The sequence below is a fragment of the Epinephelus fuscoguttatus genome, linkage group LG6, assembly GCF_011397635.1.
Source record: "Epinephelus fuscoguttatus linkage group LG6, E.fuscoguttatus.final_Chr_v1".
NCBI lineage: Eukaryota > Metazoa > Chordata > Actinopteri > Perciformes > Serranidae > Epinephelus > Epinephelus fuscoguttatus.
Genome location: NC_064757.1, coordinates 27,703,427 through 27,728,304, shown reverse-complemented (window position 1 = coordinate 27,728,304; position 24,878 = coordinate 27,703,427). Strand labels below are relative to the sequence as shown.

General features: G+C 41.8%; 1 protein-coding gene across 7 annotated transcripts in view; it reads left to right on the top strand.

Moving 5' to 3' along the window:
• pde4d (phosphodiesterase 4D, cAMP-specific) overlaps positions 1-24,878 on the top strand; it is a 260,681-nt gene that overhangs the window by 168,710 nt on the left and 67,093 nt on the right. Inside the window, exon 1 of one of the 7 annotated variants that reach the window (XM_049577853.1) lies at positions 11,150-11,951. The exons of the other annotated variants lie outside the window; for them this stretch is intronic. Within the exon in view, the coding sequence (XP_049433810.1) occupies positions 11,863-11,951 (89 nt within the window). The 5' untranslated portion in view covers positions 11,150-11,862. Of the gene's footprint in view, positions 1-11,149; positions 11,952-24,878 lie in introns of those variants that run through there. 7 annotated transcript variants of the gene reach the window in all.

The window sequence follows — 24,878 nt, the reverse complement described above, 5'->3', positions numbered from 1 at the left end:
AATCTACACATTAGGGAAAGTATATGAGGTAAGACTGAAAACAGCTCGATATAAGTGTTTGTTTTTGTGTTATAAGAGCTTGTTATTTCTGTAATGGACATGTGACACATTTATATCTCACATTTTATCCTCCTTTACTGTCCAGAAAGCTGCTCTGCCCCTTTAAGACTGCATGAGGCCTTGTAACCCAGCAGATGGCTTTTTTTAAAATTCTGTGTTTTTACTAGTTTTGAAAGTTTTACATTCACTCTGCTCCTTTGCTTGTGTTTTATCACCGTGCGTGTAAACTAAAATATGACCCTAATATGCAAGTATTTGGAAGGGCGTGTGCTGTTCTGTGTGACAGACGCCGGTGGTTTCCTCCACAGTTTGCAGACAGAATGTCACAGACTGAGCCATTTTCAGAGTAAGATAATTTTACAGCCTGCAAGCCTCCTCCTAACCTGTAATTACTTTAACAGTTTAATGTCACACAAGTCCCCCACAATGCTCTTTCCTACATTCTGCGCCCTTTTCATAATTCATGCCCTTTAATGGAATTTAGGACAGTTAGAGAAAAACATGGGAGAGAAAAGCTTTGCAATGAATTTCCATTACTCAATTTTCCTTCCACAAAAGTCATTCACATCTCTTGTTCATTCAAAGAGTTTATCTCAGGTTGTACTCAGCAGCTTGAATGAATATTTTCTTTGTCTTGTTCCCTGCCTTGTTCTTTCTGTAACTTGTTTTAGTCAGGCTAGCGGCATGGCTCCAGGGATGGAAATGTCACTCCGTCAGTCCACCACTTTGGTCCAGACGGAAATAACAGCTTATGGATGGTCCACAATTTTGTACAGACACTTATGTTCCCCTCAGGATGAATTGTAATCACTTTTGTGATCCTCTGCCTTTTTATCTGGTGCCATCATCAGGTCAGAAAAGGAAAAAAATCCAATTTTGACCAAGTACCTGTAAAAGACATTCCCGTCAGCCTCAGCTGTGCTTTGTGTTTTGTGCTAACGTTAGCATTCTAAGCCTAGACTGTATAAAAGAAGTGGACGTAAAGCTATGGTGATGTCATTCATTGGTTTGTGGACCCTGGATTTGAATCCTTGAATTTGGTATTCTGGCCGTCACTATCTTGGGTTTTTTTTTTTTGAGCCAGAGATAAGCCACAGCTGTGGAGGAGTGAGGTTTGGATCTGACTGAGAACCTGAGGACGGGAACTGCCCATTGGTTCAACATCCCATTGTTTCGACCATATTAAACTCATTGTTCCGAAGTCCGTTCCGAAATCATCATGATGCCCTGTGGTTAAGGTCTGGTTAGGTTTAGGCACAAAAACCACTTGGTTAGGGTCAGGAAAAGATCATGGTGTGGGTTAAAATGAAAAAGAAAGTGACAAACACATAAGCCGTGAGCCTGCTCCGCCTCAAGCCGGTTGTGGCGCCCCATATGCCCGCCGTTAGCCGTTCAGCACCGCGGACAGTCGGACTTATGGGATGTTGAACCAATGGGTTGTCGAACCAATGACATGGACCCCCTGAGGACATGGCCATGGTAGAGACTTGTCAATCACAAGGTAGCGATGCCCTAAAGCAGACCCTGCTTTATTGTCTATTTTACTTCAAATGGGACCATAATTTACTAAATAAACATTGTGCTGAGTTTAAGAAGACTTGAAACTAGTGATTGGGGTCATAAACACATTAGACAAATGTTTACTAAGGTAATAAATCTAGTCAGAAGTAGGACTGTTTTCTCATAGAAAAAAAACAAAACAAAAAAAACGCCAATTCCCAGTGTTGTACCAACGTAGTGCCTTTATTTTGAACGAGACTGTATGTAAATGTTAAATTTCCTGTGAAAACAGAAGTGTATTTTGAAAGAAGACAACGCATGTAACACACCCAGGGTTAGCCTGGTTCCAGACCATAGACCACGCCCACTCAACTGAGTAGGCTTGCATCTCTGGTCTGGCATATTGCAATGAATTTGCAATTTATCTCATCCAAACGATGGACGGACCAATGAATGCCAGGGGTGGGGGCGGGTCTAGCGATTAGCCAATCAGTGCCACGCTGATGTCAAGCTGTACGCCGGTGGGTGACTGGTGAGGACAGCAACAATGGTGACCACTACAGATCCTACAGACCACATTAATGATGCTATCGAGGTATTTCGCCACTACTCGCATTAATCAGGTCAGAAGTAAGACAGTTTTCTCGTAGACTTCTGTACAATCACACTCCACTTTGCAACAAGTGGAGTTGCCCCCTGCTGGCCATTAGGAAGTATGAACTTTTTTTTTTTATTAATGAATTTATTTTAATTTGCCTTCTCACTTGTTTTTGGATGACTTGTACTTTAAGATACTATTACTATCTTGATATCTGTTATTTTATGTACATGTTACTTGATTTGACGTGGTTTAGGTTGCTATAGATGTTCTTTCTTAAGGAAACAATCAAAAGTATGATTTAAAAAAAATAAAAAGAAAGAATGCAGGTTTAAGGTACTTTCACACTTGATTCTAACATGCTAAGATGGTGAACATGGTTAGTGTTATAGTCATGCTAAGCATTGGCATGTTAGCATTATTATTATGAGCATGGTAGCATGCTAATATTAGCATTTAGTTCAAAGCACCTCAGTGGATAAGTACAGCCTCACAGAGCCACTATCATGGCTGTAGAGCAGACATTGAGCTAGACTTTTTCGTCGCCGGTCATTTTGACCGATAGGGTCATAAAAATCCGGTCATAATCTATTTTTGCCGGTCATTTTAATTTTCGTTTTTAAATGATAATAAAGATATTCAAAGACATTTAGTTTTCATTTGTTCGTTTTTAATAAATACAACAAGCAAGTTATAAAGTGTGCATTAATAAGGACATGAACGAAAAGATGAACAGACATCCACACACCCGTGCCATTAGGCTTCGCCCTGGACACTGGATGGCACTAACGCGTCACTAACGCGTCCAGTGTGTCCAGGGTGTTATGTAGTTATGCCTGTAGGCTCGGTGACACAAAATTAAAATTGTAATGAAGTGGTTATGGTATTGAAAAATGTGGTCGGTTATGCACTGTTGTGTTATTTTAAATCATAAACACGGTATTTTCTCCTCACGTTCCTCAGCGTGTGCTGTTATTGTTTTATTTTGAAAATTGGCCGGATTCTCTCGTCTTTTCTGTGTCCGACTTATTACTTAGTCTTACTCTTGTGTAGTTGTCATTGATCACATACAAAATTATACACTATATATTTGCTTTGTATTCATTTCCCTTTAATAAACCTGTAGATAAGTTAATGTTAGTGTGGAGGCTCAGGAGCCCAATGCAGCTCAGTACCAATAATAAATTAGATACACCGCCTAAAATCAAACACTGAGCGGGATCAAAGTGAAATTCTTCTTAATTCATTTAGTATAACAGCAGACATTCGCTGTCCCCTGAGCCTACAGTAATTAGCGTATCACCGCAGGTCATCATCAGGTCATATCATCCCCCAGAGGAATCACTAATCACACCCATATAGACACTCAATCCAACCAGTGCTGTGATTAAGGCTCAGTCTAGTCAGCCAGTGCAGGGGGAGCCAGTCGAGCGCCTCGGCTGCAACAGTGACACAACGTTGGTGCAATGCAGGAGAAGTCTATTTTTGGAGGGGTTGAGCAACAGAGCTGACACCATGGCTGGGATTGGAGGTGCGGAGAGTATTGGGTGGGATGGATACAGATATTTACTTTAAGGGGGTAAAAGTGGGAACAAACTGTAGATCGACACAGTGAGAGGGAGAAACAGGTAGCTGTTACAGTGAGACTGTGAATGTAATCACTATGCACTGTTAGCATGCATGTGTCTTTGTCACATCTGTGAACAATATGTGTCTTGTCACCTTTCTATATTGTTGACAACCGTAGCTTAGAGAAATGTCCTTGCAGATACAGCTGGCAATTAGAACAAAACAATTTATCACATTAAACTAATTACACTGGTGTCCACCACAAATATTGGCCTGGTACGAGACAGTGCAATTAATAGCCTGGCAAATGCAATGCAAGAGAGCCACAATGGAAATAAGTTCTCTTTAAACTTTAATATGTTGTCCTCTGCATTTTAAATAAGTCTATTTGTTGCAGTGTGGCTTGTTATATTTATATATACAGTATATTTTTGATATGTTAAACAAAGAAAATTTCATTGCGAATTTGAGCAAGGTACATCTATCACAAGTATGTTTTAACTAACTGCTATATTTTTTGTAAAAAAAATTTTACACTTTGATTTTATGATAATGAACATGATTGGCCACCACAACAATTAGACAATTTTTAATTTGAGAGTGACAGGTTTTGGATGATTTATGAGGATTTAACCCACAGTCAGTCTGTCTGTAGGCCTAAGACATATTTTCATTTCAATGACCTTTTTCACAGTGGACATTTTTGCTTGTTATAGCAGGAAAAGCAAGTATGATTAATATCATTAACAATATTTTACTAATATGCCATATCAGTGAGAACAGTGTCGCCCTGGAAAAGATTAAGCTAAAAGAACTGCGGTCTTTATGAATGTCATGAATTATACCTCTGCTTTTCCCACTGTGACATGTTGAAATGATTGCCACTGGGTCACCAACCTCTCCTGTCAAACATCAATTAGCTCACTGTAAGCTAGCTACATCTGTCACTGCGCAATGAACTAAAGAGCTGCCGCCTTTGGGCATTGTCACTATGGCAACGGTGCAAAATGGTAATTGGTGTTGACATTAATGAGCCCTCGGATTTTAAAGTGGACACAATACAACTGACTGGTGACCACTCAGATTTTAAGACACCCTAACAAGCGTGCTCCCAGATTCATACACTTCCGAAATACACTTGCACCCCTGGGTGAGCTTCATTTGATGACCTGGGTGCAAAGCTCTTATTAAAATGTAAAGTGCAGCATCTAATTGGTGCTATTTATCCCCCGATAGCAGCAGATAAAAAGGCAAGCTGGAATTAACTAGACTTGATAATTATTATTGTGAGCTCTGACCTAAACATGTGCATTCATTTGTCTGAGGAATAGAAGGCAGGTCAGTTTGGACGCAGTGTGTGACCCCAATCTGTGCATTTGTTTCCATACTACATTAGTTGCCTGCATCAAGGCATAAAAACTTTTCAGGGAGCATTGCTCTTGAAAAGAATTGTGGGAAAAAAGTTCAGTCACTTCCTCATTTCCCTCGCTGGCTGCTTATCTTCTTAGAGAAGTGAAAGACAGGGATGATGTGCTGTTGCCAAAGCTGCAAATTGTTTGCCACTTGTGCAGACACACCTTGTGACGTCAATTGGCGAATACCGAAACCTGCAGAAAATCCTGCAGCACTGCAACTCTTAATTAGCACTTTATTAAAAGCAGGTGCACTGGAACCAGCAACATATGTAAAATAAACTGAACGAAAAACAGTGGCTTTCACTATAAGACACATTCACAGTATGTTGTCTGCTGTCTGACAGGTACCTAACTGAAGTGATAAATAAACTGTGCGTCTTTGTACTACTGTGAATATCACTAATAATTAGGATGTTTTTTCTTACGTTTGACTGCCAGATTCTGTGGCTTCTCTACTCTCTGTTTATCACTTGTGTGAACACGCCTCTGCAATTTGTGACGTCAAGGGGGAAATACCAAAGCCAGCAATAAATTCCTACATATCCTACTCATGTTAACGACCAGCAGGATGATGTTCTCCCTGATCAGCAGTTCACCCTTTACAGTGGATTTATGTTGTTTTAAAATTGTGATGTATAATGAGGACATTTCAGGACTGTTCTGTGAATAGTTGTCCAGTAAATGCTAATTCCCCCTATAAAGCATCTGGTAGGGTTAAAGTCAAGAGAACACTTTACTTACACCCTTGTTAGTACATTGCATTTTGGACAGTTTCCAGTAGCAACTATATAACAGTGTACACAACATTGCATTTGCAACTTGTTCTGTTGATGTAAATACTGGCACTTTAAAATAGTAAATGTGATATTTTCTCTGTCAGTGTAATGGGATAATGAAGGTATCCGAGGGAAGAGCAGAGTTGATTGCACTGACTGTCGGCGAGACCCATCCTCGCCAGATGGTGTTGTAGCAGAGATTGCCTCAGGTTTTGGATCATTGATATTTTAGCACGCTCCCATATGCACCTGCTCTGGGAAAACAGCCTCATGAAGCAGTCAAAAAAAGATATCACTGTTTACAATGGTTTTTAACCAGATATTCATGATACTGCTAACCACTGCCATCTGATTGAGCGGATTTATAAATGAGGGCAGATTTAGTATCCTTTCTGTTGTGCTGGGTGAGAGAAAAACACTACACATTGTACCATACTATATATGCCTTTGAACTTTGTTTTAAGATATGAATTGTATTGAAGGAGTGCACATTATTATGGCGGGAAGTTATGAGAACATTCACACCATGATTATCAGTGCCGTTGGCAGATTGACGACTGAGATGTTACGGTGTGTTCAAACGCAAAGTGAATTTTCGCCTCCTGTAACTCGGCCGCTGGAGTGATTTTTGGAGTATTTTATTTACTTACTAACAGCTGTGCAAACAATTGTGCTATCTAACTGGGAAATGGAGCTAACGGCTAATCTGTTTCTTCGTAAAGTACAAAGCATAGTGAACCAAGACGGCAACACTCTGTTGATCGTTTTATCGTCCATTGCACAGCTTTATTCCCCCCATTTTTGACCTTCCACAAGAAAAAGACCAGCTTAAGTTACTGAGAGCATTTTGCTAAGAAGTAACTCAACAAAAACAGCTTCCACAATTCACAAGTGCATATTTTCAGAACTTACAATGTTGCCTTGTGGCTTCACTCACTAATCTCCGAGCCCTCTGCTTGTTTGTTATGTCTCTATATAGTGCTGCTGTAGAGCTGTAGAGCTCCAGGTGCCCACAGATGGCGACAATAAGTTTGTCATCCATTTCTGATTCTCGGTAACGTCAGGAAAATCTCAGCCAGATTGCAACACTGACAGGCTTTAAAACACAGCATCAGTTTTGAGTGTTTGTGCCATTGGCGTTGCTTGGTCGCAAATTTAGCATCTATTTGTGTCTTTGCGTTTTCTGTTGCATGTGATGGTGACACAATTATGAATGTTATGAATATTATGCTGTATTTACTTGGGTAATTAAGATCAATAACTAGACCATTGTCAAATTTAGCTTAGTGCAGTCGTTACATTGTTCTTATATATTGCTCTCTCTTATTGTTCTTGTAAACTGTGAGCTACAGTATGTAGTCTTGCAAAATGCATTTTTTTAATTCCTGTTATGGTTGACTGAACACAATAGCTCAGTTTTCATCCTCTTGAAACAAAATATCTGATTAGCAAGATGAGAGACTTACAGTATTGTACTGTAAATTTATATAGGCCTATGTATCTTTAATCACTACCTGTGGCGACTGGTTTCCTGTAATTCTGCCCAGTTTTATAATGAATGAAGTCCCTCCCTTCTTTCTTTTGGTCTGCCTTAAAATCAAAGAGTCGAAAAAAAACCCTCCACTCCACAAGTGAGCAATTTTTTGGGCACTTAAACATTCTTCACATTCTACAAATGGCCCTTGAAGCCTCTATGTCCCCATTAGATGTGGGAATCTAATTACAAATATCTGATTTGAAGGGGGAATTAGTTAACCTTTGCTCAAATGCCACTGCATAACCATCTGTGAATGGCAAGAAGGAGGACCGGGCCCAAGGCATTTCCACAGCGACACGCAGAGTGATGGACAGCTGGCCTACCTCAAAGGAACAAAACGTGCGCGAGGGATGAGGGACGGGGGAGCAGTTTTCTCTCAGTCTCAAGAGAGATTTGCTTTCCTATTTGAATGTAAAGTACCTGGGTTTTTTTAAATCAAAGTAATGATTGAGTGGCGTCTGTGTGGATTTAATTTTTAAACTCATTTGCCTGCACGGCAATTCCAATATGTGATTATGCATTAATATGCAACACAGCTACATGGATTTTCGTGTTGCAAAACTCACCATACACTACTTCTCAGGTTTGTGGCCTGAAGAGTTGCATCATGTCTGTTTTGTTTTGCAAAACACCCAGAGCTACAGCAGTCGCTCTCTTTTGACTGTAGAGGTTGCTCATCCTGCGTTCTTTGCACATCGATCCACAGATAAATGAAGAAAAGTACTTTGCTAAATGTCAGTACACGTGAAATCGATATGTACTTGTTCCGCTGTGTAACCTGGCCTCTTTCTCCCTGATGTCCAGTTACACAGAGCCATGTCGGACCACTAATGTAATGGAAAAAGGCCCGCTGATTCAAATATGATGTGATATTTTGTAGATGGAAAATACATTGTTCTGCTTACATGCAGGGGACACAAAAGATGATGGGTTAACACTGTTCTTTATGGCTGCAATATGTCATTGTGTTATATTTCTGTCAGGTGCATGTCATTTCAAGGTTTCTGTGTCCCTGCAGCAGGGCTGCATTTGATCTTTAATTTAATTGTCATCAATCCTGCCTTGTTCTGTCACTGCTGCACTTCCTCCCTCCCTTCTTCTCTTGGTCCTGTGGTTAGAAAATTGATGAGAAAAACCTTGTCATTGGCCTTCTGGTTGTTAGCATGCTAGTACATCCACGTCATCCTTAGGCTGCATGATTGTTATTATTTTTTAAAGATCTTGCGGTTGTGGTTTGAGTCATGATTTTGGTGGGAATGGTAATTTTTTTGTAATTTCATTTTTTCTGGAAAAAAGATGAAATTAAAAATGAGGATGATGAGATTTTTGTTGGGGTCTGTAGCAAACAAGCATATTTCCTTACTTGCGGCATGGTGGTACAGTGGTTAGTATTGTCACCTCACAGCAAAAGGGTTCCCAGCTGGAATCTAGGATGGGGAGCTCAAACCCAGGGTGGGGGGGGGGCACCCTGTGCAGAGTCTGCACGTTCTCCCTGTGTCACCGTGGGTTTTCTCACGTGTTCCTGGGTACTCTGGCTTCCTCCCACAGTCCAAAGACATGCAGGTTAATTGGTGACTCTAAATTACTTTTAGGTGTAAATGTGAGCATGAGTGGTTGTCTGTCTCGATGTGCTAGCCCTGCGATAGCAACTTTTCCAGGGTATACCCTGCATGTCGCCTAATGTCAGCTGAGTTAGGCTCCAGACCCCCAACAAGATGAGCAGCTCCAGAAAATGAATAATTTAATGTTCCCTTACATGTGGAATAGGATTTGTAGGTCAGGGCAACACAGTGCTTCATTTATACCAGTCACATTTTACCTTTATCAAAAAATTGCAGCTTCTGCTATTTGGATATTGCACTTGGCCAAATTGTGATTTCAGTTTATATAATTTGATGACTTGTACATCCCTCTACCTTCTCTCTTCACCTGTCTTTCCCTCTCTCGCTCACACTCCCTCTCCTGCTTTCTATATTTATTTTATTCTGCCTTCACACTATCTTTATTTTTTGCCAATCACCTCCACTCTCCCTCTCTCAGGTTGCAAGATGAGTCGTGACAGCTCACCAGTGTTGAGTGGAGCAGGGGCCAACAGCCCCCAAAGCAGGGACTAAGATTATATAATGCTGCTGCATGCATACACACAGGGACATACAGTGTATGCTCTATTATTAGAGTGCTGGCCTTAGTATCCATTTGTACGCAGGATGTCTAAAACGATATCATTTTTTTAATAATAAATCCGAGAGACAGATGGAGAGATGTTATTTTTCTGTATTTGCACATAATGAATAACAGGTGCTTCAGCGCATTTGAGCTGTTTTCTTGCTTAACCTTTAAAACCCCTTAAATTGAACATTTTGAACAACTGTTAACCCCGCCCCTTCACACATTCAGTGTACCCACACCCCCCAAGAGAAATGCATTTCTGTCTTCATTTCCCCGCAAGCAGATTCCTCAGCATTCAGCTTCACTCCACCCTATTCGAGAGTGGCTGTTGTGGCTGAAGGTGCAGGCTTACAGAGGCTGTGAGGTGGTTTGACTTTTTGGCAGGAGTTGAGAGGCCTCTGACGTGTGTGTTGGGCAGGATGTGTGTAAGAAGCAGTGCTGGATCCTGTTTTTCAGACCGCAGCAACTGGAGCTCAGCCACAGCTATGGCCTTTAATGCAAAACACACACACACAGACACAACCTTAGTGTGCTAACCCCGAGCTCGGCTCATAACTTCCTTGCCAACACCACTCGCACACAAATGTGCAAATTGATATGCGCACGCAAAGTCACTCACACACGTGCATACAAACACAGACTGTTGAATAGACAGACATGCACTCTGGGTAACACTGAATATGATGAATTGTAGATTTGCTGCGATTTATCTTGTTATCCTCATAATGCAGTAGATATAAAAGACAGTACGGGACCAGAAGCCGCCGGAATATGAACAGAGGAATACGTTACACTGCAGTAAGGCCAATGACATCCTGTATAACTAGTTTCTTGAAACAAACATGCCTTGAGAGGCCCCCTGCATGCTTTCACAATTACACACGCACAAGCTATATGTCACACGCACATACACACAGAGAAAAATAAGATGGCATTTGTTGTGCGGTTTGAAATTTCATGGTTCACTGGCGTGCACGCAGACACTAGAGACAGACAGAGGGTGTGCTTAGAGTAGCAAAAACAAAAAACAAACTGACAGGGCAACAGCAGCCTGTGCGCTGTCATGACGAAGGAGTGCTATGATAGAGACAAACACACATTACTTCAGAAAATAAAAGAAAAATAGGGAAGAAGATGGAATTAAGGAAAGGAAATGAGGGGAATTACTTCTGTCAGCATTTTGTCCATTTTACTTTATACAGTAGAGGCTTTCCATGTGAGTATGGGAACTCCTGTGTGTATGCCAATTGTACATGTGCAGACGTGTTCCTCTCTGAATGAAGTGGAGCAGCATGTGGTAAGAGGATCAATAGGTTTAGCTGACTGGATACTGAAGGAGCAGGCACACCTCTTACGCAGGGTCAGGACATCCCACTGACTGGAGCAAGGAAGGGAGGAGGAGGAGGAGGGAGAGAGACGAGCGAGACGGAGAGAAGGGGAGATACCGAAGAGGCACTTCACTGTTTTTTTTTTTGTTTTTTTTTTCTCTCCCCATTTCCTCACTTCCTTTCCTGGGAGGTTGTGAAAGGGCAGAACAGAGAGGGAGACACAGAGTAAGAGAGACAAAGGACGCAAAGCTGAGAGGATGAAAGCGAATGTGAGTGTGTGAGTGACTCTGTGTGTAACATGCTCTGTCATGCTGGTGTGACTACCGCTGCCTCTCCAACTGGCGTCGCTGGCTGTCAGGAAAAGCAATGTTTTCCGGAGGAATGAGTCCCTGAACCGGTTCACCATGTGGATGTGGGACAGTAATTTCCAAGCCTTTGCCGGAAGAATCCCACGGAAAAAAGAGCAGCGGCTGGAGAGCTTAGCTGGTCCTGCTGGGTGGCCACTGCACTGCTGAGACTCTCTTGCTGAAAGACAGAGTTCACACTGGGCTTAAGTCTGCCCCTGGTTTCTGCTCCTTTTTTTATTGTCACATTTATTGGGATTTTTTATTTCTCATCTGGAACTCAATAGATTTTATGGTGCTATGTAGTTTGACTCTTTGTAAGCCGGCACGTTTTGCAGTGATGCACTAGGACCAGACCAGTGAAGCTGAAAGTTCTGGAGGGGCTCTTTACTGGGAGACTGGTCTGAATGGGCACATCACAGCAGTGGATTGCAGTATGAGACACTACATATTGTGCTGGGGCCTGCAGATGCTGTGGGGCAGTGTCTGTAGATAGCTAGATAGATAGAGGGGCTCAAAGGGTGAAAGGTTAAGAGGTAGGGGACCAATCCTGACAGAGCCTCGGTATGAAGCCTGGACAATGTCCAGGTGTTCCCACTGACAGATCCATGATGCACCTCAGCCATTTTCCTTTCAGAAGGCACTCATGGATATGGTGAGTAATGGAGGTGATGATGGCTTAAAGATAAAGTTGTTTACTTTTTGTCTGTGTGTGTTTTTTCTTGTCTTTTCATGGCTGTACTGCTGTCGCTTCACTGTGCACGTAGAGGAGTACTTGAGTTCATTTAAAGTACATAAAATGTGAATTGGCGTGCAGATCCATTTGTGGGCGTGTGTGTTGTTTTTGTGGTATGGTTAGAGCTCCCTTAAGGCTAGCCTAGCCTAGCCCAGCCCAAGTGTAATTTTTTTCCCAGCTCAGCTCAGATGTATTCAGGGGAATTTATTGTTAAAGGGGCCAGACGTTTCCTGTCATTTTCTCCCACACTAAATGCCCAAGTTGATCAAGTGGAGGGCTGCGGTAGTCAGAAATAGCAAGCACACGGAGGTATTGTAACGGTGAGATGGAGACTGCTTTCCAAGAGTAAAACTAGATGGGAAAAACAGCTTGAAAAAGTGCCGTATTGTTGGGTTTCTCTGCTGTCTTGTTTTGATTACTCATACTTAGGCGGCATATCTTGTGGGAATAGTTGTCTCACAGCTAGGTTATAAACTAGGAGGGACACAGAGGAGTCGGTGATGTCATCATAGTGGGCTGTGGGGATATGAACAATGCTTGTGTTTCCAACAACGTTTTTCCAGTGGTTTGAGCTCTTCGCTCTAATCACGCACACGATATTAAACTCACTGAACAAATGGCATTAAGGGCAGTTGTATGGCTGTCAATCAAAACCTGTTGTGTAACTGTTTCTCTTTGGCAGTATTCTTCTCTGTGGTGTGACAGAACACATGCACACACATGCAACACTTGCCACACTTTACCACAGTCTCAACCACATTTATTGTATACTGTTCAGTCACAAACAGCCCTGGGCCTCTGGGTATTCCCTATGCTTTTTTTAAGGCTAAGCACTGACATGCACACCATATTCACTCTCTGCCTTGTTGTTTCTGTCTCTTTACACTGGTGGATGATGCGTGCAAAGGCAGGAGGATGTGGAAAGATGTGCTCAAGATCGGATGTCAATGCAATCCACAGTATGTGGCACAGATTGTACTCATCAATAGTGTCCATTAATGCGTCTGCTCATGTTGCACAGGGTGAGATGTGCATGACAATGCAGTTTAATGGGTTTTAGTGTTGAATTCAACATCAGACAATACATGGCGTAGATTCTTGACTTGAATAAATAGAGGGCCATTTACTGACCTTTTCAGCAGAGACAGTGAAAGAGAGTTGTGGGGAAGTAAATGGAGCACAGGAGAATAGATTCAGACAAACAGATGAACTCTCTGCAGACGTCAAGGCACCCACAAAAACACACAAAAGAGTGTCCTCCCAGCACACATGGAGACAAAAGGGGGCTGGCCTTGCCATCAGGAAGCAATGTCAAATATTCCTTGTTAGTCTATGAACATATTGTAAACAGACACAACATCCTTGTTCCTTTCTTTTGTCCACAAACACACACTGTTAGGGATTACCATACACACACAGTGAGGCTGTCTCAAATACTTCCTTTAGTACACTTACATGTACTACACTACTGACACTATGTACCTACTTGCATAGCGGGCATATTTTGACAAGGTGTTGTATCAAACCAAACATGGATGTTGCACACTCAACGTTAAAGACAGTCACAAGATCTGGCAGCTTTTCTTCTTCTGCTTGGCAAATTGCAACCCGACAGATCATTATCGCCAACATTTTCATGGACAGTTACCACTCGCCAGAATATATGCTTGCTATATCTGCTTGTTTGCTCACTTGGCTTCTTCTGTATTTATTTATTATTTGTATTCCATATTGATGTGGATGTCCACGGCTGAAAGTGGCTGGCTCTGCCAGCTAGTTAGTATTAGCTGCCATATTTTGTGAATATTTACAACATGTTAGCATCCGATGACAAATCGAATACCATAATGTTCTGCAGTGAAGACGACAATTCAACATGCATTAACACCAGACATAACTTGTGCCCATAGGCTGTATAGCTTATGCCACAACAACGGATGAGCGAGAACACCACTAACTGTATCTGTGTCTGTGTCTGTTTGGCCAACTAAATTGTCTGTATCCTTATCTGTACTAGGAATGGGCGAAGTTTAAGACAGAAATGCATAGACTTTAAATCAAAAGTGGGTGGGACCTAACCAGAAGTTGTTATTGTAAGCCTGATATTGGTATGGGTTGATCAGAAGTTGCTATATTTATTATTCATTAGAAAACTATCAGAACAACCTCAGAATTGAGCTTCAGATCATTTTTGATGGCAGCACAGTGGTGCAGTGGTTAGCATTGTTGCCTTACAGCAAGAGGGTTCCTCAAACCCAGGGTGGGGGTTTCGAACCCCCGGGGTGGGGGAGCCCTTCTGTACGGAGTTTGCATGTTCTCCCTGTGTCAGTTGACTCAGCCCTTGTAACAACACATGTAACTTCAATGCCTGCCAATAAAATGTGCTGCTGTTAGCTAGCTAGCTAGCAAGCTAACATTACCATTGGTGTTACTGTTCGTGGTACTAAATTATTACAGCATTAACTCAATAACAAACTGATGACTTATACCCGAAAACACTGTAGTGATAGTGATGAATACAGATGTATGTTTGTATAATGCTTAGGTGTTTACAGTGGTAGTCGGCTGACATGTTATCTGAGGCCGCTCTGTATGCAACATGGGGACCATTGAGGATGAAGTGTTCAATGTTTCACACTAAACCTTTTGACCGTTATGAGTGCAACATCTCGGTACTCATAGTGCACTGCATTTTGCCATACTCACAGTAGACAGACATACTATCAGAGTGATAAGTACAAGTATAGAAGTACCCAATATGAGACACAGGTTTAGATGAGTGAGCTTGTATTTGGTAGGTCGCTGTTTTATTCAGTAGACGTCACCCTCAACGCAGTGAAATACAGTTTACAGTAAAGTACTTGCCCTCACTTAAGCCCTAAATAATTAAAGATACATTATAGTAAATGGTATCTCAAAGGGCCGTAGGAGCAGTAAAGAGAAAAATACAGTAACCATGTTAATCATAACACTTAGTGGCTTTGATAAAGTTGTCCCTTGTTGCTGTAATTGCTTTATTAATTTGAGGCAAATCTGACTAAGATGTAATTCACACTCTACTGGGATGTTTTGTGTTGCTGAGTTGGATGGATGTGGCAAATCAAGTGACAGTGTTGCGACAACAATTCAGGGCTGTCATGGTTGTCAGAGTCGAGCATTAGTCTCAGAAAATGGGAGAAGGGCCTGTCAGACTCCATTTAAACCTCAGGCAGGGATTTCTTTTTCTAATTCTCTACACAGTCGAGCTATGTGCCATCATAGTGTATGGGAGTGTGTACGAGTCCAGAGGAGCTCTCAGGATGATCTGTATTATTCATTGTACCTTGATAATGGACCAGTCCCTTTCTTTCCGTCGGACCTGTGGTGTACAAGCAGAGCAGCACTGAGAGAACAGAGCGTACAAAGATTACACAAAAAACACTGACCACTGACGCCACAATGAGGACATTTTCCCACCAGTCAATGAACTTGTGACAACATCCGTGTTACGATTACACCGGACGTTTTGCAAGCTTTTTGTCCATGACTCTCTCTGTATCTGTAGAGTACTTACTTTGATCTATAATGTCAGATCTTTAGATCTTTCTCTTAACCAACACAGGATTAGTTGGTGTGGCTATGGCAACTTACTGAAGCTGTTTTTTTATTTATTATTTTGGGCTGTGGCTCAGGCTTTGTTGCTGGCTCCCTCCTCCTCTTCATCTCCCTCTCCTCTCACGGGATGTGCTGTCCACCCAAGGATGACAGCGTCTTCCTTTTTCATCCTCATGGCTTCCTCAACATCCAGGTTGTGGTCATCTCCGGTACTGCGCGTCCATGAATGTGCCTTGTGCCAGGCGACAATCTCCAGGGCTGAAAAATAAAGCCATCATGAAAATGCCAAAAACTGCAGTTCTTTAAACGGCCACTTGAGGCTGGCTCCAGAAGCCAGTCAATCCCAACAGACACAAAAATGCCAAACTTAACAGCAGATATAAGCATATTTTCAGCCTGGTACAAGAAACATTCACAGTTCATATCAACTGTATGGGCATTAATTTTTATATAACTAACCCGTTTACATTTTATTAAGGCCTAAAATCATGGAAAATTAGTGCGGGCTGCTTTGAGTAACGGGCTGTCTGCTGATATTGTTGTTAGCTTCTCAGTCAGATCCACCTCTTGCCAAAATATCATCACTCCTGGCTCCAAAAAAACAAGATGGTGACGGCTGAAATGCCGAACTTGAGGCTTCAAAACAAAAGTACACAAACCAATGGGTGGCATCACGGCAGATATGTCCATTATTTTTTACAGTCTTTGCCCTGCACAATAGGTCTCGGCTTCCTTCTGGCAGAGCTCTGTTGCAACTCTGCTGCTGTATGGAGCAGTGGGCAAGTGACACAATGCCCAAACACCATGTACCATCAGTAAGACCAACTGCCACGGCAAGTCTAAAATCGATGAGGACACTGAGTCACTCAAAAGAAAGAAAAAAAATTAAGTCTTAAATGTGCATTCATACATACATTCACCCTGACATGAACGCATAACACATGTTCTATTATTTGGGCACATACATTTCATTCCAGAGTGTATTGAGGCCATGCAGCAACATTATTGGCAAATGCTCTTTTGCTCTTAGAGGGTTATTGTTACAGTCAGCATCTTTTATCAATCACCATGCTTCCAGTCTGTATGCATAACTATTAATGCACGGAGACTCACAGTGGTGATGTAATAATCGGCATGCTGTTTTCATTCTACTTTTTCAAATGTTGCCTTCAGCGGTACAGTAAATAAACCAAGATGTATGATTGTCTAAACTGAATTCAATACTAACCAGAAAGGAAATGAAAAGTGTGTGTAGTAATCCAATTAAGTGTATCCAGTGCCTCAGAGACCAGGGGGAGAGGATAGGCGAGGCTATATTTAGAAAATGGGGACTGGAAATGCATCGATGCATCACTTCCTTCTCCCTCTCCCCTGCTCCTTCATATTGGAGGGTGTGTAATCATAGGATAATAGATTGTTTTAATATGTAATTTTGGTGTGATTTGGCAGCTTTTTCAAAAAATAAGGAGCTAAAGGACATCAAGTGTCATGCTCGTAACCCTCTCCTCTTCCTCTCTCTTGGTGGCCCCAAGGGTGGCTCCCTCAGACGTAGCACATTTTGTCAGAACGATAACAAGACACAAGGCATTGTTATCTCATTTCTGTGAGGCTCTCTCCCACTGCACATTGTCATTGATTGTAGTGCTGCTGGGTCAATCTCAGCGAAACTTTAGATTACTTTCTATCACTCCAAGTTACTTTGTTGGGACTGAGGCAGAGCTTTTGAAATGGGCTTTCTGGAGACAGCAGAGACCTGCTGTCAGTTTTGAGCCGACAGAGTCATCACTCACTGTTGTCCCAGTGGACCACCAGTACTGTGCGTGTGTGTGCATGTGTGTGTCACACCTACAGCATCAATCTCTGCCAGCCTACTGTGCAGGGTTATGCTGATGTACTCAGCCTTATTTGGGGTGCTCTCCACTCACTCCCCCTGAAAGGACCACACAGTCTAACGCCCCTCTCTTCTTCACACTTTTCCTTCCACCGCATCCTCCCTGAGAAACCACCTGTTATGTGTGAAAAAAATACTGAGCGGGGGGTAAAAAGCATTCTGAGGACACAGCATGCTCTTGTTTCACCTTCTCAAGTGCCAGCATCACCGCATCAGTTTCAATGCACCTTGATACCAGACTGATCCATGAAGAGAAGTTCATATTTTCGCTAAAATTAAAGATAAAGTTGTTTAAAAAACATGTTGCATTGCTTTGCATGGATGACATCCTTGCATATGTTTTGACTGGCACATGCAGCACACACTGTAGCTACACATACAGAGGTATATTTGGCTGCTGGTCGGGCATTGTGAGAAGTATTCTCCATTATTGTTTACATCTTTATAGCAAATGTTTTATGCAGTAAAGCAGTGTGAAATTGATTTTTTTGGCCGGTCTGAGGCAAAGCTGAAAGCCATAAACACATTATTGGGATATTATCACGTTATTAGTTGATACAGCGAGCGTGCTGGCAAATAATTACCTTTTAACACATCCAAGAAATTCACAACAACATTAGCATTCATTTGGAGCTGTGTTTCCGGCCAGCAAGAACATGTACAGTACAAGTCCAATATTAAACTCTCCTCTGGGGTTTTGCTTTTTTTTCTATCTCCACCAACTCTTTAAAGAAATATTGTTCCACTCAGCTTCCCCACTAAGTGCACCAGCTTTTTGCCAGTACTGTACTTTAGGTTTATCATACCTTTTTCATTAATAGCTGCCTACAGTGGCTGGAAATAAAGTTCATAACTAAAAGTCACGATGGCCAAAATCGTAAAGATGCAAGCCATAAAGCCAATATGAATTTAAAGTAAAGAGAAAGCACCTGCAGATGACACTTGGCGATATAAAAGCTGCAGCTTTAAAAAGCAAAATAATCATAATTTATCCTAGGTTGTTAGTTTTATCCTTAGATGAATCAGTTTGAACTTTGGATGCAAAACTTGAATGCCACATCTTTAACTCACACAGCTGTGTATGGTGTGACAGCCCAGTCTGACCGCATGATCTGTGACTAATAGTTAATATTATGCTGTAGGATATCAGATCCTGTGACACTCGCCTCTTGAAAAAAGGATGACTTATCGCTGTCTCTTCACTGGTTTCAGTTTCACTTAATATTGAAGTCAGGTCTGGAATGTGTGAGTAAGAGCTGTGATAGTGAGAATTAACTTGGATGTGTTGTTACTCCAGCTTTCCCACGAGGCAGTGCGGTGCTAAATTGATTATGAAGTTACATGAAGCATGACAGACATGTTCTTGCTGATATGTTTGAGGCTCTCACTTTAATCTGCTGAGAGGGGAGCACGCACCGCTGTTGCTCACAAAGGCTCCAGTGTTTCACCTTCTCTCTGTTAGAGAAATTTCAATTAGCCCCTCTTTTGAATTGCTTAACGATTAGTTGATTATTTCACACCTATTTTGCAGGACATCTTGCTGCTACTGTGTGTTTATCTGAGCACACACACTGAGTCAGTCAGTGCTGGCAATGTTAAGAGTCTTCGTGCCCGCACTGTTCTCTTCACCACCCCATATCTCTTTCACACATTGCTGCTCCTGGTTTTCTTATTGTGTTATTCTGCCACTTGTTTACAGTTTATCCTTTTTTCCACCCTTACTTACTTCTGTGTCTTCTACAGGAACCCCTCATGTGTTTTTGAACACATCAGCGCGCGCACACACACACACACACACACACACACACACACACACATGCACCATTCAAAACACCAAACATACCCCTCAGGTCAGATTAGATGCAGTGCAGAATGAGCAATATCTAGAGACCGCGTTGTCATTACTCATTACAGCGTCTCAACGCCAGAAACACAATTTCATATTGGCAGACAGCAACAGGCTAACACAGTTTAGATCTATTGGCATCATTAAAATAATTTACCATTTCTGATTTCTCGCTCAGAAAAATGTCCGCATACTATTAAATTCTGTTTTTCTTTTTTGGATTTGGAATCGCCCAGCTAGGAGGATTCATGACGCGTCATCGCCATTGAGGTTTGCAGAATTAAGAGGAAAAGGCGCCAGGTCGTCGACATATGATACCCATTTTTGTTGATAAAATGTTAAAACATTATTTTAAACGGTGTATAGGCTACATATTTTTACAATAGTCGAATATAAAATTATTTTAGGCCCAGAACAATGATGTATGAAAGTTAAAATGTTCAAAAAATAACACTGTCGAGGGGATAAAGAACCACATTTGTCTCCAGAGCTGCAAGTTGCCGACCCCTGTTTTTAATTAATCAAGTAATCAAATAAGAAATACTTCTGCTTTATTAAAGAGCAATAGTAAATACAATATAATATACTTATAGAAAATTAGACAGGTCTCATAAATAAACAACTAATTGGTTTAATTTTAAGAAAAATGAACATTTTTATTGCTTAAATTTGACAATAATTAGGTGTGTGTTTGTTCTTGCCTGGAGCTCCCTACTCATCCACTGACGTGGGTTGCCAGGCTTTTTACGTCATATGGCAGACTTTTGCCGGCAAATGGCAGCTTGAAGGGAGGCTGCTAGTGGAGCTGGTACTTCCCACATTGCAATGACACAGAGCTGGTTGAAAATTGTCATAATCAGCCATAATTAACGTAACGTTACATTCTTTACAAGTCTTTCCACTTTGATGACTGAATTCTTCCTGTTGAGATACTGAAGCATTGACGTTGTGCTGTAGTATGCTACTGTGGTTTTTCAATATACACTGTAAGGAGTTTCTGGTTTGTTTCAGCTTGAGATGATCCCAAACTTTGGACACGTCCTGTCGTCTTCTCTTTACCCCCTTTTCTCTCTCTATTTTTCAACCCCCGCCATCAATACCTGTTTTTATTTTGGAGTGTAGTGTACCTCAGTTACTCGAGTCTTGATGGATTTCTTTTAGCATTATAAAATGATATAATAACTAATGTACTAATGACAATAGTGTGTCTCGTTTATGCATTTGCATTTATGTTTTAGCTTGTAATGAACAGAAATCACTGACTGTCTTTAATCGGGATGATCTACTGTAGTTTGGTACTAGTTTGCTGTCAACTATAACATCACAAACCTTTATCAAATGTAGTGATTAATAAATACAGAGCAGTAATAAGACAGAAAGGAACAAAGCACTCCTTATAGTCTTGCCATTGGCTCCAACGGTTGTGGCTTTATGACTCCATAGTTGTATAACTTGCTCACTAGAGTACTTATTAAACGCATACAAGAGCAGTAGCGCTGGAAGGCCCGGAGGCAGCTTTGACATCACATTCATTTTAAACATCCATTTCATTTCAATTTTATTCGTCGCAGCCTGTGCTGTGTCTCACCGCTGTCCACACAGCAGCTGCTAGATGGGGCATTCAATCTTGTGTTCATCTCTGGGACAGGGGCAAAAGGATGGACAGATCAATAAGAATACAGCGTGGCAGCCAGACACATTGGAGGCAGGGGATGGCTGCAGGTGCTCGTATGAGCTCAGCATAAATCAAAAGTAGAAATGTTACAAGCTAAAGCCAGTGCTAAGGGAGCTGGGACCGCCCCAGACTGTGAGGGCCGACGTTAATCAAATGTAAAATGAAAAGTAGGAAAATCACAGCTTCTTTTTTGCTTGAGGTCTGTGAAGTCGGTCTGGCTGTTTTGAGACTGTAGCACTGTAGTCACATGAAGATTGCATCTTATGACCATTTTTCATTCATTTATTTTCAGTAACCGCTTATCCTGTTGGGGGTCCCGGGGAGCTGGAGCCTATCCCAGCTGACATTGGGCAAGAGGCAGGGTACACCCTGGACAGGTCGACAGACTATCACAGGGCTGACACATAGAGACAGACAACCATTCATGCTCACATTCACACCTACGGCCAATTTAGAGTCACCAATTAAGCTAACCTTGTGAGTGGTGAGTGGAAGCTGGAGTACACAGAGAAAACCCCCGCTGACATGAGAGGACATGCAAACTCTGCACAGAAGGGCTTCTAGGGTTCTAACTCCCCATCCCAGGTTTGAACTAGGGATCCTCTTGCTGTCTGCTAATGCTAATTAGCTTATCTCCTGCTAATGCTGCCAAGGCTAACTACTACACAACCTTGCCGTCTGGTTTTTGACTGCTGGCTGGATGCAAAATGAAATCTGAAGATGTCCTCTTGGACTCACAATTACAACGAAATTGACAGATTAATTCTTAATTAAATAACTGTAAGTCACAACCCTAATGACAAACACTCCAAGGACATAGGTTTGCATATGGACAGTAGAGACATGTCCCTTTTTTGAGAGGACGAAATTATCTTTATCGATATTTAAGCAAACTCATTTGCATTATCCTCATTCTAGGGACAGTGCATTTTACTTTACACCAGGATGATCAGGTATTATTCCTGATTGATCATTTTCACTATAAACTGGTTCATAAAACTCAACCAGAACCCCCGCCAAACATTTGACCCCACCAGCGTTGAAATGAAACCTACGCCCTTGTAATGCTCTGTCAAGGTCCTTTCAACTATGCAGTATAAAATTACTGACACAAACAGGGACCAGATTTTCTTCCTATTTTTCCTGACATTCAAATGTCATTGTTAAATCAGTGACAAAATACAAAGAACGCAGGAAATATCATCACTCAGTCCTTGGTGAGCTGGGGTGCCACCGTGCAGCTGTGTACGTCATTATTTGACCCAAACAAAACCTGCGGCTAGCCGACAGATGTTATCATGCCCCGGTCCTTTCCTGCAGGAACAAAGCAGCTCTCTGAGAGCGGCTGCTTATATACTCCCACCAGCGCTAAAAACAAACAGTTGTAATGAAACAAGAAGACATGGAGAGTGGAGTTTCAAAGAAAACAGGTTTGAGGCCTAGCCCTGGGGGTTTTCTTTAAGACACACTATTGAGGGGGCTATGCGTCACTGCTCACTCTGTGTGTGTGTGTGTGTGTGTGTGTGTGTGTGTGTGTGTGTGTGTGTGTGCGTGGAAGGAGCAGGAGGTCATCTGGCTTTGATTTCTTGGCTGTGGCTTTTGTGAAGGGCCACAACTTAATGAGTAACCCCTTTGAGATTGTGATTTCCAAAAGGTGTGTTGACTTATCCAAGAAAATTACGCTCATTCTCAGAAGGTCTCAGACTCTGTCAGCTGTTTTTAGTTCAGCCACCTCCCTTGTGGTCTGGGTTAAGGAAATAACACAGGGTACATCTCAAACGTTATGAGAATTACCTCTCATTAGCAGCATAGCATGATGATGACGATATTCATCTCAGGGGGGAATTGCTCGTGATGATGATGGTGATTAGAATTGCCACGATGACGTATATGAGGAGGTATACAAACAGATTAGGAAGGCTTAGGCTGGGAGAGGGAGTCCCCTCACACACACACACATACGTGTGCAAATACCTGGCAGGATTTAGAAATATTACGTCTTATACAGTATTATAATTCCAGCTAATGCTTACCAGGAAACACGAGGGTAAAGGAAGGTGAATGACTTGTCTTTATTTGTAATGTTTTATTTAGGCAAAGACAAAGCTGTAGAATACAAACCTTTTGTAGCTTAAACATTTCACTTTTCATTGATAATTTTTTTGTTTCTGCTTTTCTCATTTGTCCAGTCTTATTGTTGCATTGTGTCAGACATCCTTTACATCCAAGCATTTTTATAACCACTGTTTAGTCTGCGTATTTCACCTTCCTCTGTATTTTTGCTTGCACTGATTTATCATGAATGCAATTGTACAACGCTTCCTTAGAGGAAATACACTCCCACTTGCACAACCGTTAACTGTTACACTTCTCATCCATCCGGTATGACAGACTCTCACATTGCAGGGTGTAGAATAACACTCTCTCAGCAGGAAAGGAATGAGCGCGGACAATGGCGGAATATTTGTGACAGCGCTGAATATCTACACTTAATTTCCACTTTCCATATACCACTTAACGGGATACACACAGCCAACACCGGCCGGCCCCCTATTGCTGACTGTTACGCGGGGATTTTGTTCTTACCAGCAGCACAATCAAGCTGCAAAGATCCTTTTTCATGTTCTCTCAAATGTGACTTTATTGGGTTGAGATTAGGGGACTCGGTGGGTTGATCTGCAGGGCGCTGAAGTAAACTAAAGTTAACTTAATTTTCCTGTAACATCTTGACAGTATAAACATATGGAGTGTAAAGTGTCCCTATGCATTTACATCAGCACCACCACCAATTAGTAATTTAACACCTGCAAGAAGAGATGCATGCTGTTGGCGCTAATTTCAGACCCTGGCACGCATGCATCATGATCTTGATGCACTGAACCAGGGCTGCATGATATGAGGAAAATATGCAATAATGTTGAATATTGCAATAAGAATATGACTTGAAATAAATAAACAGATGTTTAAGTATAGTTGTTGACTCAGATATGCAAAGTACCTGTGGTTGTGCCTCGTCGCCTCTCCCGTATGCAAAATATTGCCAGACGACATGCTTTTTTTTAGGCACCAGTTCCTCTCTGACATTTAAACTTTTGTCTGCACTCATGTTTTCACATTTTTCTCCTGTGGTACAGCATCACTAGTCTGACAGCGCAGACACTCCAATCCAGCGATTGGTTGTTGATCAGCGTTGGGTTGATGGGCATCTGTTGCCCTAGTTTTTGCATTGTGACCTGCACCGTTGGCACTAGTTAGCCCTCGTTGGCCTGTGTCGCCTGTGGGGTTTTTTTGGTCGATTCAACTTGTTGAACCAGCGTTGGAGCCAGTGGAATCCTTTGGTGAGAGAGAGCACTCTGATGGGCAGCTCAGCTCGGTGAACAAGAGGAAAATATGAGGTGAGAAGAGCAAAGAAACAGCTCAAGTCGAAGCAGGTACAATGTTTTTAGCCATTAAGCTAAACAAAAACTTTTCATAACTGTGTGATTATTCTCTAGTGCTTGGTAAATATCTTTTGTTCTTTCAACACTGGGTTGAACTGGCTCACTAGCATCTTGAATCCATCCTTTCGGTCTTTTGGTTTCCGTTGGGTATGGTCTGGTATGAAGAGTTATGTATGTTCACACAAGCGCAGAACATACATGCTAGTTGGCTGCTGTGGTTTTTGCGATGTGTTCAAGTGCAACTTTTTGGCAAGACACATGCGACGTGAGGCATTGCATCAATTGGCCTTGGTTGCCACTAATACTCTGATGTCAGTTTGGTGTGTCTGGGCCTTAATAAACCTCACACACTTATGTGCAGACTCTGGCCTTATCAGATGATGCGTAACAGCAAAGGCTC